We start from the raw sequence: 13,573 nt of genomic DNA on the forward strand, positions 1-13,573 counted from the left end.
TTCCTGTTATTATTGTACTATTATGTGAATGGATTTTACAGATGTGTGCACAGATGGAAATAAAGTTGTTTTAATCATTAAATGACTGATAACAATTTTAATGTATACGACATGTAAATATCTGGTTTTAATTTATAAAACATAAAATTATATAAAACATTGTTTAAAAGACTTGTGAGCTCTATCGCTGTCTTTTTGGTGATTTGAACAATCCAAATATATATTTTTTTACATCAATATGTTTGGTTGCAAATAATTCCGAGGTTTCCTGAAGGCACCATATATATTCATCCCATAACTACCCAGCATGCACTCCGTCGCCGCCATTTTTACCTTCGCATTGAAAATGCCGGAAGGTTATGTTTTGATCGCCGTGTATTTATTTATTACCTTTGCATTGAAAATGCCGGAAGGTTATGTTTTGATCGCCGTGTATTTATTTATGTATTTATTTATTTATTTTATTTATTTATTTATTTATTTATTTGTATGCGTGTTATTCGCAAATCTCAAAAAGCATTGAACCGAATCGCATGAAATTTGGTGGAATGATTGTTTATTATCCGGGGACCAGTTGATTAGATTTTGGGATCGATCGGGTCAAAGGTCAAAGGTCATGAACAGGTCAAAATCTTTCGCAGAACTCAAAAAGTATTGAACCGAATCGCATGAAATTTGGTGGGATGATTGTTTATTATCCGGGGACCAGTTGATTAGATTTTGGGATCGATCGGGTCAAAGGTCAAAGGTCATGAACAGGTCAAAATCTTTTGCAGAACTCAAAAAGTATTGAACCGAATCGCATGAAATTTGGTGGAATGATTGTTTATTATCCGGGGACCAGTTGATTAGATTTTGGGATCGATCGGGTCAAAGGTCAAAGGTCAAAGGTCATGAAGAGGTCAAAATCTTTCGCAGAACTAAAAAAATATTGAACCGAATCGCATGAAATTTGGTGGGATGATTGTTTATTATCCGGGGACCAGTTGACTAGATTTTGGGATCGATCGGGTCAAAGGTCAAGGTCAAAGGTCATGAACAGGTCAAAATGTTCTTGAATCGCATGAAATTTGGTGGGATGATTGGTTATTATCCGGGGACCATCTGATTAGATTTTGGGATCAATCGGGTCAAAGGTCAAGGTCATGGAAAGGTCAAACTCTTTTTTTACCATAGCACGATACATTTTTGTCCAATTGGCATGCAACTAATGCCAAAATGTTCATAATTCAATGCCCAATCTTGTGATATGCGAAGGTATGCGCTCTACCGAGTGCCCATTCTAGTTTATTTATTTATTGATATATTTATTTATTCATTTATTTATTTATTTATTTATTTATTTGTATGCGTGTTATTCGCAAAACTCAAAAAGTATTGAACCGAATCGCATGAAATTTGGTGGAATGATTGTTTATTATCCGGGGACCAGTTGATTAGATTTTGGGATCGATCGGGTCAAAGGTCAAAGGTCAAAGGTCATGAACAGGTCAAAATCTTTCGCAGAACTCAAAAAATATTGAACCGAATCGCATGAAATTTGGTGGGATGATTGTTTATTATCCGGGGACCAGTTGACTAGATTTTGGGATCGATCGGGTCAAAGGTCAAGGTCAAAGGTCATGAACAGGTCAAAATGTTCTTGAATCGCATGAAATTTGGTGGGATGATTGGTTATTATCCGGGGACCATCTGATTAGATTTTGGGATCAATCGGGTCAATGGTCAAGGTCATGGAAAGGTCAAACTCTTTTTTTACCATAGCACGATACATTTTGTCCAATTGGCATGCAACTAATGCCAAAATGTTCATAATTCAATGCCCAATCTTGTGATATGCGAAGGTATGCGCTCTACCGAGTGCCCATTCTAGTTTATTTATTTATTGATATATTTATTTATTCATTTATTTATTTATTTATTTATTTATTTGTATGCGTGTTATTCGCAAAACTCAAAAAGTATTGAACCGAATCGCATGAAATTTGGTGGGATGATTGTTTATTATACGGGGACCAGTTGATTAGATTTTGGGATCGATCGGGTCAAAGGTCAAAGGTCATGAACAGGTCAAAATCTTTCGCAGAACTCAAAAAGTATTGAACCGAAGCGCATGAAATTTGGTGGGATGATTGTTTATTATCCGGGACCAGTTGATTAGATTTTGGGATCGATCGGGTCAAAGGTCAAAGGTCATGAACAGGTCAAAATCTTTCGCAGAACTCAAAAAGTATTGAACCGAATCGCATGAAATTTGGTGGGATGATTGTTTATTATCCGGGGACCAGTTGATTAGATTTTGGGATCGATCGGGTCAAAGGTCAAGGTCAAAGGTCATGAACAGGTCAAATCTTCTTGAATCACATGGAATTTGGTGGGATGATTGGTTATTATCCGGGGACCATTTGATTAGATTTTGGGATCAATCGGGTCAAAGGTCAAGGTCAAGGTCATGGAAAGGTCAACATCTTTTTTTTACCATAGCACGATACATTTTTGTCCAATTGGCATGCAACTAATGCCAAAATGTTCATAAGTCAATGCCCAAGCTTGTGATATGCGAAGGTATGCGCTCTACCGAGTGCCCATTCTAGTTATTGTTGTGGTGTGCCGGGAGGTTTGCCTTTCACAGTTCTGGAAAACAACTTAATCTTCTGCTTTTACTTGATAATTTATGATTTATTCTGCGTATTTTGTCGATTAAACTTCATAAACAGCGCGAGCCGAGCGCGAAGGAAGCAACATGGCGCAGTACAAAGGCGCCGCCAGCGAGGCTGGCAGAGCCATGCAGCTGATGAAGAAGAGAGAAAAGGAGAGAGAGACGCTGGAGCTGCTCAAGATAAAGATTGCAGAGGTTTGTAACGTCGTTGTAACGTGAATTATTACTTAGATTAGCCCCATGACTGTGAACAGCTAACGGTACCGTCCGTGAGGGGGACGCCGGTTGCTGTGTTGCTACGTGACGTACAAAACGTTGTCAAGTTGAGCATAATAACAAACTATAAGACTTGTTTCGTTCAATAAAACTCATAATGATGCCGCACGGTAACTCTTAGCGCGTTGAGGACAATAATAACCCACCTGCCTGCTCCCCCCCCAGGACAACATGGTCAAGTCCAACATCGACAAGAAGTTCTCGGCTCACTACGACGCCGTGGAGGCGGAGCTTAAGTCCAGCACCGTCGGTGAGCTGCTGCCTCTGTTGCTGCACGTGACGCAGTCACGTGACGTGCAGGTGTACTCATGTTATTAATGTACACGATGCTCCTGTTAAGTTGCATACTGATATATCCTCCTGCAGCCTGACACACACACACACACACACACACACACACACATCCTCTCAAACAAACACACACACACACACGCACACACACACATCCTCTCAAACAAACACATACACACACGCACACACACACATCAATCCTCACACACACACATATCCTCCTGCAGCCTGATATTGACACACACACACACACACCCTCTCAAACAAACACATGTACACACACACACACACATCAATCCTCACACACACACGCATATCCTCCTGCAGCCTGATATTGACACACACACACATATCCTCTCACACATCTCACACACTCTCACGCAGCAGACATATCTCCTCTCACACACTCACTCACACACACATATCCTCTCACACACACAGACATATCTCTCTCACATACACACACACACATCCTCTCACACACTCACTCACACACACACATATTTCCGCTCACACACACACACACACACATTCATCCTCACACACATCCTCCTGCAGCCTAACATTGATAAACACACACACACATGTCCTCACAACACACACACGTCCTCACACACACATCCTCCTGCAGCCTGTCATTGACACACACATGTCCTCACACACACACACACACATGTTCTGACCTGTGTGTGCCCCGGTGCCAGGTCTGGTGACGCTGAACGACATGAAGGCGAAGCAGGAGGCGCTGGTGAAGGAGCGCGAGAAGCAGCTGGCCAAGAAGGAGCAGTCCAAGGAGCTGCAGCTGTGAGTCGCCATCGACGACCGAACGCTCGCCGTGTCTTCAGCGCGTTGGAAGTGTCGCTGACCCACGGGGGTTGAACCGGGCCGCGTGACGATGCGTTCAGGGAACTTGGTTGTTGCGTGAACGCGGGGTAACCGGCGGAGGCACGGAGACATAAACAAAGAGCACGCACACGGCTTTATAGAAGAGGAGAGATGTTGTGTAAATGATGACATCATCATGTTGTCATAACAACCTGAGCCCCGAGGAAGCTTCACTCAGAACGGGACAAATCTATACCAAGTTCTGTTAAAAATATATATATACAGGACTGTCTCAGAAAATTAGAATATTGTGATGAAGTTCTTTATTTTCTGTAATGCAATTAAAAAAACAAATCAACTGAAATATTGCAAGCCTTTTATTCTGATTTATTGCTGATTATGGCTTACAGCTTAAGAAAACTCAAATATCCTATCTCTAAATATTAGAATATCATGAAAAAGTATACTAGTAGGGTATTAAACAAATCACTTGAATTGTCTAATTAACTCGAAACACCTGCAAGGGTTTCCTGAGCCTTGACAAACACTCAGCTGTTATAAATCTTTTTTTACTTGGTCTGAGGAAATATAAAAATTTTATGAGATAGGATTTTAGAGTTTTCTTAAGCTGTAAGCCATAATCAGCAATATTAAAAGAATAAAAGGCAATATTTCAGTTGATTTGTAATGAATCCAGAATGCATGACATTTTTGTTTTTGCATTACAGAAAATAAAGAACTTTATCACAATATTCTAATTTTCTGAGACAGTCCTGTATATGTTTTATCCAGGGTGGGAAATATAATTATTTTTTAGGGGGCAGTTTTTCCCCCACTTAAAAATAAATTGGGATCACTTTTTGAAACTTGTGAAATAACATTGAACCTTTGTTCAAAAATAATAAATATACTTTTTTAGGCTGACAGGATATGAGCACTTGTCATAGAAATTGCAATAATAAGACTATTAGGTAATAATAAGACAATTAGGCAGTAATGAGACTAATAGGCAGTAGTCTACACATTCAAAGTGTTTTCTTCAATTTTTTATAACCATCATATTTAATGTTATTCTTATTTCTTTGTAGTTATTTATTGTTATTACATTTCTTCAACAACTATCAACAATTATAACTTATTTATTAGTATTTTTATAATTAAAAATGATTTTTATTGAATTTTTGTTGTGTACCTACCCAGATATAACACACACAACAAAGAACACCAACTGAACTCTATTTTATCATTTAAAAAATAAATACAATCTTTATTTTCTGAATTTTTATTTTCTTATTGCACTATTGTCTTCCTCTGTTGCTGCGCTGCTTCCAGTCTAATTTATTGTAACGGGAGCTTTTATCCAATCAGATGTCAGCTCCACAGTCGCTATGGAAGAAGAGCAGCTCATCTCAGGCCGAGTACGATGGAGGACTTAAAATGACTTAAGTATAAATAAATAAATGCATGAATAAATACAGAAATAAATAAATGCTATACTATATATATATATTTGTATATATGTAATGTAAGAGTCAAATGCATGATTACCTTAGCATTCTGAATGCGGAAGGTTATGTTTTGATCGCCACGTATATATTTATTTATTTATTTGTATGCGTGTTACTCGCATAACTCAAAAAGTATTTCACCGAATCCCATGAAATTTGGTGGGATGATTGGTTATTATCCGGGGACCATTTGATTAGATTTTGGGATCGATCGGGTCAAAGGTCAAGGTCATGAAAAGGTCAACATTTTCTTTTTACCATAGTGCGGTCAATTTTTATCCAATTGGCAACTAATGCCAAAATGTTCATAATTCAAGGCCCAATCTTGTGACATGCGATGTATGCGCTCTACCGAGTGCCCGTTCTAGTTTGTTTATGTTGCAGCTGCGAACAAACTGTGAACACAAACTGTGTTTGTCTCATTTTGTAGAGGTGATTAGTGAATTTGTAGAGGTTATTAGTGAATGTAGGAAGCATTAAACACTATGCTGAAACAGTGACAATGAAAATATTATGGCCGTCCATGTTTATGCCATAAAAGTATCAGGACTGCAGGGAATCGAACCCCATCCCAGGAAACCAGGAGTACCATTACCAGTGCCTTTTCTCTTTTTGAGGCTTGTGGGTCATAATCATTTCTTGCATGTTAAACTGTTAAATTCGTTTCTAATTATTCTCATTTCATATACATGCATACATCAATAAGACTAGTCTGGATGCATCTAGTGGTCCTTCCTGCTCGGGTCAAGTCCAAGAGGTCAAACTCGTTTGTTTTAACTGTCCTTGAACGCGTCGGTGTTCTTTGGGGTCAATTTGACCCCAGGATGTTTTTCACTGTGTAAAACATCAAAGAAATATCAACTTTTTTTTTCATTTAAAGGGCTGTTTAGGTCCTCAACAAACAAACAAACATACCTCACACTAAAACGTGGGAAACAATATAAATTCTAATCATTTTCTGGAGGTTTTAATTGCTGGGCGCAAATTGGCCCCACGGGTAAAATATGTTAGTAAATTTGAAGGTAACAGGAGGATTAAAGTTAAACGAGTGCCAGCCTCATCTTCACCGGGCCTCACGGTCACTATGGACGCGCATGTCGACACACACGCACACACACACACTGCAGTACCGGGGACCTGCGCGCGCTGCAGCGGCTCGTGGATGTCTTCGTCCACCTGTCACATTAGACCCCGACTAAACGAGCTCCAACACGGGTCGGATGTCCTTCTGAACCCAAAGGCCGCTTTCAGCAAAATGTAGTGAAAGATACACTCGCTAACTGTTATCAACGTGACAACAGTGCGCCGCTGTCGCGGGTGTATGCCGTGTCACTTTTGATGACGTAGGAATCTTCAAAGTCGTTTAGAGCGCGTTGCTGCCCTCTGCTGGGGCGGAGCCTATAGCGCAGTTGGCTTTAATGTGTGCATTCAATATGTGGCTTTGATATGTAAGACGACGTCACGAGTCCTGTCTACAAGTAGGAGACGACGATCGCCCCTCAAAGAGAAGCAAGCAGAGCTGAAGTTAGCAAAGATTACAATCGAGCTAATAAATACGGAGCGAGCAGGGCTGAAGTTAGCAAACATTACGATCAAGTTGATAAATACGGAGCACCATTTCATGTCTCAACAAAAGGAAACCACTGGAGATATGCAGATGTCTGAGACTTTCGCGCAGAACACCTGCATCAGCCAGGAGGCTCACAGGATCCTAGTCGGAAAGAATGAAAACTCAAGAAAGACCTTTGGAAGTCAAAGGCGAAGGTCAGGGCTCTGACCGAGGCGATGGATAAGATGAAGTTGATAAATATGGAGGATACCGTTAATCAACAAAAACAAATTATTGGAGATGTGCAGCTGCCGGTGGCCATCCCGGAGAACACCTGCACAATCAATGAAGATAAAGTTTCCATCACCGAGGACTCTCAGAAAATCGAAATTGAGCAACTCAAGAAAGACCTTTGGACATCAAGGGCGACGATCAGGGCTCTGACCGAGGCGATGGATCGCGACATGATCCAGCCTGGTAACGACCTGAACCTGGAACTGTTGGCGAAAAATAATCTTCTCACTTCTGAGAATGAGGGACTGAAATTAAACCTGAAGATGTATCCCAGCGACCAGAAGATGCTCAACATTTACTCAGATAAAACCGATAAGCTCAAGACAGACCTTTGGAAGTGGAAGCAGAAAGCCAGGACTCTGGATCTGGTAAATGTTTGCATCCAAACCAAGCTCAGCACAGCCCAGGTCAACCACAAAGACCAGCTGGAGACCATCGCTTCTCTGAATGAGACAATTAATCGGATGCCGCTCGACCTAAAGGTAGCGGACAACACCAAGCTGGACCTGGAAAATACCTTCCTCCAAAATGAGCTGCACACAGCTCAGGTACAGAACAGAGACCAGCTGGAGACGACCGATAAGCTCAAGAAAGACAGTTGTGAGTTGAAGCAGCAAGTCGAGACTCTGACTGAGTTAATTGATGAAAACAAGATCGCGTATGAAAACGACCTGGAACTCAAGCAGTCAGAAAATATTCGCCTCCAAACAGAGCTCCAAATAGCCCAGCTTCATAACACAAAGCAGCTGGAGACCATGGCTGGTCTGGCTCAGACGGTGAGAAAGACGCCCAGGAGCTCGAGGGCTCGCCTGGACCTGGACAAGAAGACATGTACCATCGAGAAGCAGAACATCGAGTTGGAAAAGATCACAAGAGAGAAGGAGGCCGAGAAAACAACAAGCTTCAGTTGGAGCAGGAAAAGACCTCCCTCCTTCAGGCCATAGAGAGCCTCCAGCAGCCCGAGGTCTCCGAACGCCCGGAGAAAGAAATGGTACCAACGTCTCTTCCCATGCCATGCTGCGGACGACAGACAGCACAGACTAGAGACAACGAGACACAAGCGACAATAACAGACTGTAAGAGACGGAATAAGGTTCAAAGCAACAACAAAAAACAAGCGACAATGTGTTTCCTTGGTGCAGGTCACCATAAAAAATGGGACTCACATTGTCAATTGTTTTTTGTGTTGCTACTTTTCTGCCAGGTCGCCCTAAAAAAAGGGAGTTACCTGGTTAAAAACATTTTAAAAAAGAAGAGTCAATGTGTTTTTTGTGTTGCTGTCTGTCTTGTTCAGGTCGCCTCAGAAAAAGGGACTTAACTGGTTAAGAAGGTTTAAAGCAACCATAAAAAAAAAGCGACAATGTGTTTTCTTGGTGCAGGTCACCATAAGAAATGGGACTCACATTGTAAATTTTTTTTATGTTGCTGTTTTCTTGGCCAGGTTGCCCTCAGAAAAAGGGACTTACCTGGTTAATAACGTTTCAAAAAACAAGAGTCAATTTGTTTTTTGTGTTGCTGTCTGTCTTGTTCAGGTCGCCTCAGAAAAAGGGACTTACCTGGTTAAGAAGGTTTAAAGCAACCATAAAAAAAAAGCGACAATGTGTTTTCTTGGTGCAGGTCACCATAAAAAATGGGACTCACATTGTCAATTTTTTTTTATGTTGCTGCCTTTCTTGGCCAGGTTGCCCTCAAAAAAAGGGACTTACCTGGTTAATTCAAGGTTTCAAAAAACAAGAGTCAATTTGTTTTTTGTGTTGCTGTCTGTCTTGTTCAGGTCGCCCTAAAAAAAGGGACTTACCTGGTTAAGAAGGTTTAAAGCAACAATTTTAAAAAAGCGACAATGTGTTTTCTTGGTGCAGGTCACCATAAAAAATGGGACTCACATTGTCAATTTTTTTTTATGTTGCTGCCTTTCTTGGCCAGGTTGTCCTCAAAAAAAGGGACTTACCTGGTTAATTCAAGGTTTCAAAAAACAAGAGTCAATTTGTTTTTTGTGTTGCTGTCTGTCTTGTTCAGGTCGCCCTAAAAAAAGGGACTTACCTGGTTAAGAAGGTTTAAAGCAACAATTTTTAAAAAGCGACAATGTGTTTTCTTGGTGCAGGTCACCATAAAAAATGAGACTCACATTGTCAATTTTTTTTTATGTTGCTGCCTTTCTTGGCCAGGTTGCCCTAAAAAAAAAGGGACTTACCTGGTTAATTCAAGGTTTCAAAAGTGTTCTCCGGCTGCCGTGGTGGTTTAAGGTGACGGATCAACGGGAATACAAATCACTCGCCGCAGAAGGGAGATCAAAGCAGGAGAATCAAAGGAAATATAATGTTCCTGAAGGACGATGGTTCGTCTATGGTGGAGTTTGTTGAAAAGTTAACACTAGTTGACACTTTGACTTTTGCAAAGTCACAAAAAAAAGATGGCGAAGCTAATGCTAACTTTCAACCAGACGACACAGCAAGTTTAATGAAAGTTCTGGAAGAAATACAGGACTTTCCCAAAGACCCACAAAAAAAAAAAAAAAAAAAAGGTGACAACGGCTTGGACGGTGGAGGTGACTTTTTTGTCGCCACACCACATCCACGTTGTTTGAAGACACCTCAAAACAAACTTTCAGCTGGACAACACTACAAGTTTAATGAAAGTTATGGAAGAAATACGGGACTTTCCCAAAGACCCAACAACAAAAAAACAAAAAGGTGACAATGGCGTGGATGGGGGGGGGGTGGGGGTGGAGGTGACTTTTTTGTCGCCACACCACATCCACGCTGTTTGATGACACCTCAAAACAAACTTTCAGCTGGACAACACTACAAGTTTAATGAAAGTTATGGAAGAAATACGGGACTTTCCCAAAGACCCAACAAAAAAAAAAAAAAAGGTGACAATGGCGTGGATGGGGGGGGGGGGGGGTGGGGGGTGGAGGTGACTTTTTTGTCGCCACACCACATCCACGCTGTTTGATGACACCTCAAAGCTAACTTTCAGCTGGACAACACTACAAGTTTCATGAAAGTTATGGAAGAAATACGGGACTTTCCCAAAGACCCAACAACAAAAAAACAAAAAAAGGTGACAACGGCGTGGATGGGGGGGGGGAGGGGGGGTGGGGGGTGGAGGTGACTTTTTTGTCGCCACACCACATCCACGCTGTTTGATGACACCTCAAAGCTAACTTTCAGCTGGACAACACTACAAGTTTAATGAAAGTTATGGAAGAAATACGGGACTTTCCCAAAGACCCAACAACAAAAAAACAAAAAAAGGTGACAACGGCGTGGATGGGGGGGGGGGGGTGGAGGTGACTTTTTTGTCGCCACACCACATCCACGTTGTTTGAAGACACCTCAAAACAAACTTTCAGCTGGACAACACTACAAGTTTAATGAAAGTTATGGAAGAAATACGGGACTTTCCCAAAGACCCAACAAAAAAACAAAAAAGGTGACAACGGCGTGGATGGGGGAGGGGGTGGGTGGATGTGACTTTTTTGTCGCCACACCACATCCACGCTGTTTGATGACACCTCAAAGCTAACTTTCAGCTGGACAACACTACAAGTTTCATGAAAGTTATGGAAGAAATACGGGACTTTCCCAAAGACCCACAAAAACAAAAAAAGTGACAACGGCGTGGATGGGGGGGGTGGAGGTGACTTTTTTGTCGCCACACCACATCCACGTTGTTTGAAGACACCAAAACTAACTTTCAGCCGGACGAGTGTTTGTCTATGGTGGAGTTTGTTGAAAAGTTAACATTAGTTGCCACTTTGACTTTTGCAAAGTCACAAAAACAAGATCAGAATCAGAATCAGAATCAGTTTTATTGGCCAAGTAGTTTGCACAACAAGGAATTTGTCTTGGTAAAGTGTCTCTGTGCTTACACAAAATGTACATTACAACACAGAACAAACAAAAACAAGTAGTGCAGAACAGAACAAACAGTGCAAAACAGTGCAACGGTCTAAGAAGTAAAGTGACTTAAGTATATACAAGAAGAAGTGGAGAGTGCGAGAAGAGAAGGGATAAATATATATGCTACAGTGGGTTATTTAGTAGTGAGACGGCGAGGGGAAGAAACTGTTTCTGTGTCTCGAGGTTTTCGCGAGCAGTGATCTATAGCGTCTACCAGAGGGGAGGAGTTTGAATAGTCTGTGTCCGGGGTGGGAGGAGTCTGCGTGATTTTTCCTGCCCGTTTCCTGACTCTGGAGGTGTACAGGTCTTGGATGGTGGGCAGGTTGGCACCGATGATCTTCTCTGCAGACCTGACTGTCCGTTGGAGTCGGTTCTGATCCAGTTTGGTGGCCGATCCAAACCAGACAGTGATTGAGGTGCACAGAACAGACTCTATAACTGCGGTGTAAAACATGATCAGCAGCTCCTGAGGCAGGTTGTACTTCCTAAGCTGGCGCAGGAAGTATAACCTCTTCTGGGCCTTCTTGATGATTTTCTTGACGTTAGGTTCCCACTTCAGGTTCCGGGAGATTGTGGATCCCAGAAACCTGAAGGATTCCACAGCCAACACAGTGTTATTGAGTATGGTGAGGGGGGGCTGGGGGGCTCCTCCTGAAGTCCACTGTCATCTCCACAGTCTGAAGCGTGTTCAGCTCCAGGTTGTTGCGACCGCACCACAGGACCAGCTGTTCAACTTCCCGCCTATATGCAGACTCGTCGTCATCACGGAGGAGGCCGATGACTGATGTGTCGTCTGCACATTTTAGGAGTTGAACAGATGGGTCTCCTGAGGTGCAGTCGTTGGTGTAGAGGGAGAAGAGCAGTGGGGAGAGCACGCATCCCTGAGGTGCACCAGTGCTGACTGACCGGGTGCTGGATATTGTTTCTCCCAGCCTCACCTGCTGCTTCCTGTCCGTCAGGAAGTTTGTAATCCACTGACAGGTGGAGGCCGGCACAGTGAGCTGGGTGAGTTTGGTGAGGAGGACTTCTGGGATGATGGTGTTGAACGCTGAGCTGAAGTCCACCAACAGCATCCTTGCATCGGTCCCTGGGGAGTGGAGGTGTTGCAGGATGTAGTGCAGCCCCATGTTGACTGCATCATCCACTGACCTGTTTGCCCGGTAGGCAAACTGCAGAGGGTCCAGCAGGGGGCCTGTGATGCCCTTCAGATGGGTCAATACCAGTCTCAAGGGACTTCATGACCACAGACGTCAGGGCGACGGGCCTGTAGTCATTCAGTCCAGTGATGGAGGATGTTTTGGGAACCGGGATGATGGTGGAGCGTTTGAAGCAGGAGGGACTTCACAGCTCCAGAGATCTGTTGAAGATCCGTGTGAAGATGGGGGCCAGCTGATCAGACAGGAGGGTGACACACCGTCTGGGCCTGCTGCCTTCCTCGTCTTCTGTCTCTGAAAGAGCCGGCACACATCCTCTTCACAGACCGTCAGTGGGGGGTCAGGGGGAGGGGGGAGGTGATAACAGGGGATGCAGATGACTGTGTGAGGTCTGAGTTGGAGCGGGTGAGGGGTGTGAATGTGGGGTGATCAAACCTGCAGTAAAACACATTCAGATCGTCAGCCAGTTGAGGGTTCTCCATGGAGTGGGGGGAGGGTTTCCTATAGTTGGTGATGTCCAGCAGGCCTCTCCACACTCAGTGCGCTTGATGGTGATGGTATAATCTTGCTTTTTTTATCGGGGCTATCTTTTGGGGATCTGCTGTTGTTATCCCCAATACATGGCAGTGAATTCATTCAATCATTCGATGTCATATCATATCCCGACGATATAGGTGGCGCTGTTTTCATTACACTGGTGGTGATACAGTTTCCGCTTGACCTCCTCACCACCACAACAAACAAATTTCGAGAAAGATGGCGAACAGAAGAGAGAGAGGACTACCTCCTCTCCACTACTATTCTTCCATAGGAGTGTGCGAGTACAAATGGCGCTGCATGGCTGAGGAGTTGATAAGAGAAGACGCGAGAAGACGCAAGAACACGGAGAATTTAATTTTATTAATTTATTCACTCCACTCGGAGGAGGGAAGGAGAAGGGAGGGAAGGAGAGGGATGAGTAATGAATAAAGACGCAGCAAAGTCCAGTTGAGAATCATCTCGAGAGTTACATGCCGCGAGTCAGAGAGTTATCCTGACCACCGAGCAGACAGGGTGTATCCTTAATCGATCGGACCGGAAGCGGACCCCACATAGGTGTCTGCTGAAACGGA

The 13,573-nt window shown here is 43.0% G+C and overlaps 1 protein-coding gene across 1 annotated transcript; it reads left to right on the plus strand.

The window, feature by feature from the left end:
* Positions 1-2,743: 2,743 nt before the first annotated feature.
* On the plus strand, positions 2,744-4,109 carry LOC130198939 (protein FAM50A-like). The gene is made up of 3 exons (XM_056422054.1): positions 2,744-2,854; positions 3,101-3,185; positions 3,931-4,109. The coding sequence occupies exons 1-3, from the start codon at positions 2,744-2,746 to the stop codon at positions 4,032-4,034; spliced, it is 300 nt and encodes a 99-aa protein (XP_056278029.1). The 3' UTR covers positions 4,035-4,109.
* The last annotated feature ends 9,464 nt before the right edge of the window (positions 4,110-13,573 follow it).

This window comes from Pseudoliparis swirei, chromosome 9, assembly GCF_029220125.1.
Source record: "Pseudoliparis swirei isolate HS2019 ecotype Mariana Trench chromosome 9, NWPU_hadal_v1, whole genome shotgun sequence".
In the NCBI taxonomy this organism is placed as follows: Eukaryota; Metazoa; Chordata; class Actinopteri; order Perciformes; family Liparidae; genus Pseudoliparis; species Pseudoliparis swirei.

What these genes read in the sequence shown, in the direction of transcription:
- LOC130198939 (XM_056422054.1), top strand. Translation starts at nt 2,744, where the DNA reads ATGGCGCAGTACAAAGGCGCCGCCAGCGAGGCTGGCAGAGCCATGCAG. An exon ending in TCAAGATAAAGATTGCAGAG is followed by an intron (nt 2,855 to 3,100) that starts GTTTGTAACGTC and finishes CTCCCCCCCCAG; the next exon opens with GACAACATGGTCAAGTCCAA. An exon ending in GCTTAAGTCCAGCACCGTCG is followed by an intron (nt 3,186 to 3,930) that starts GTGAGCTGCTGC and finishes CCCCGGTGCCAG; the next exon opens with GTCTGGTGACGCTGAACGAC.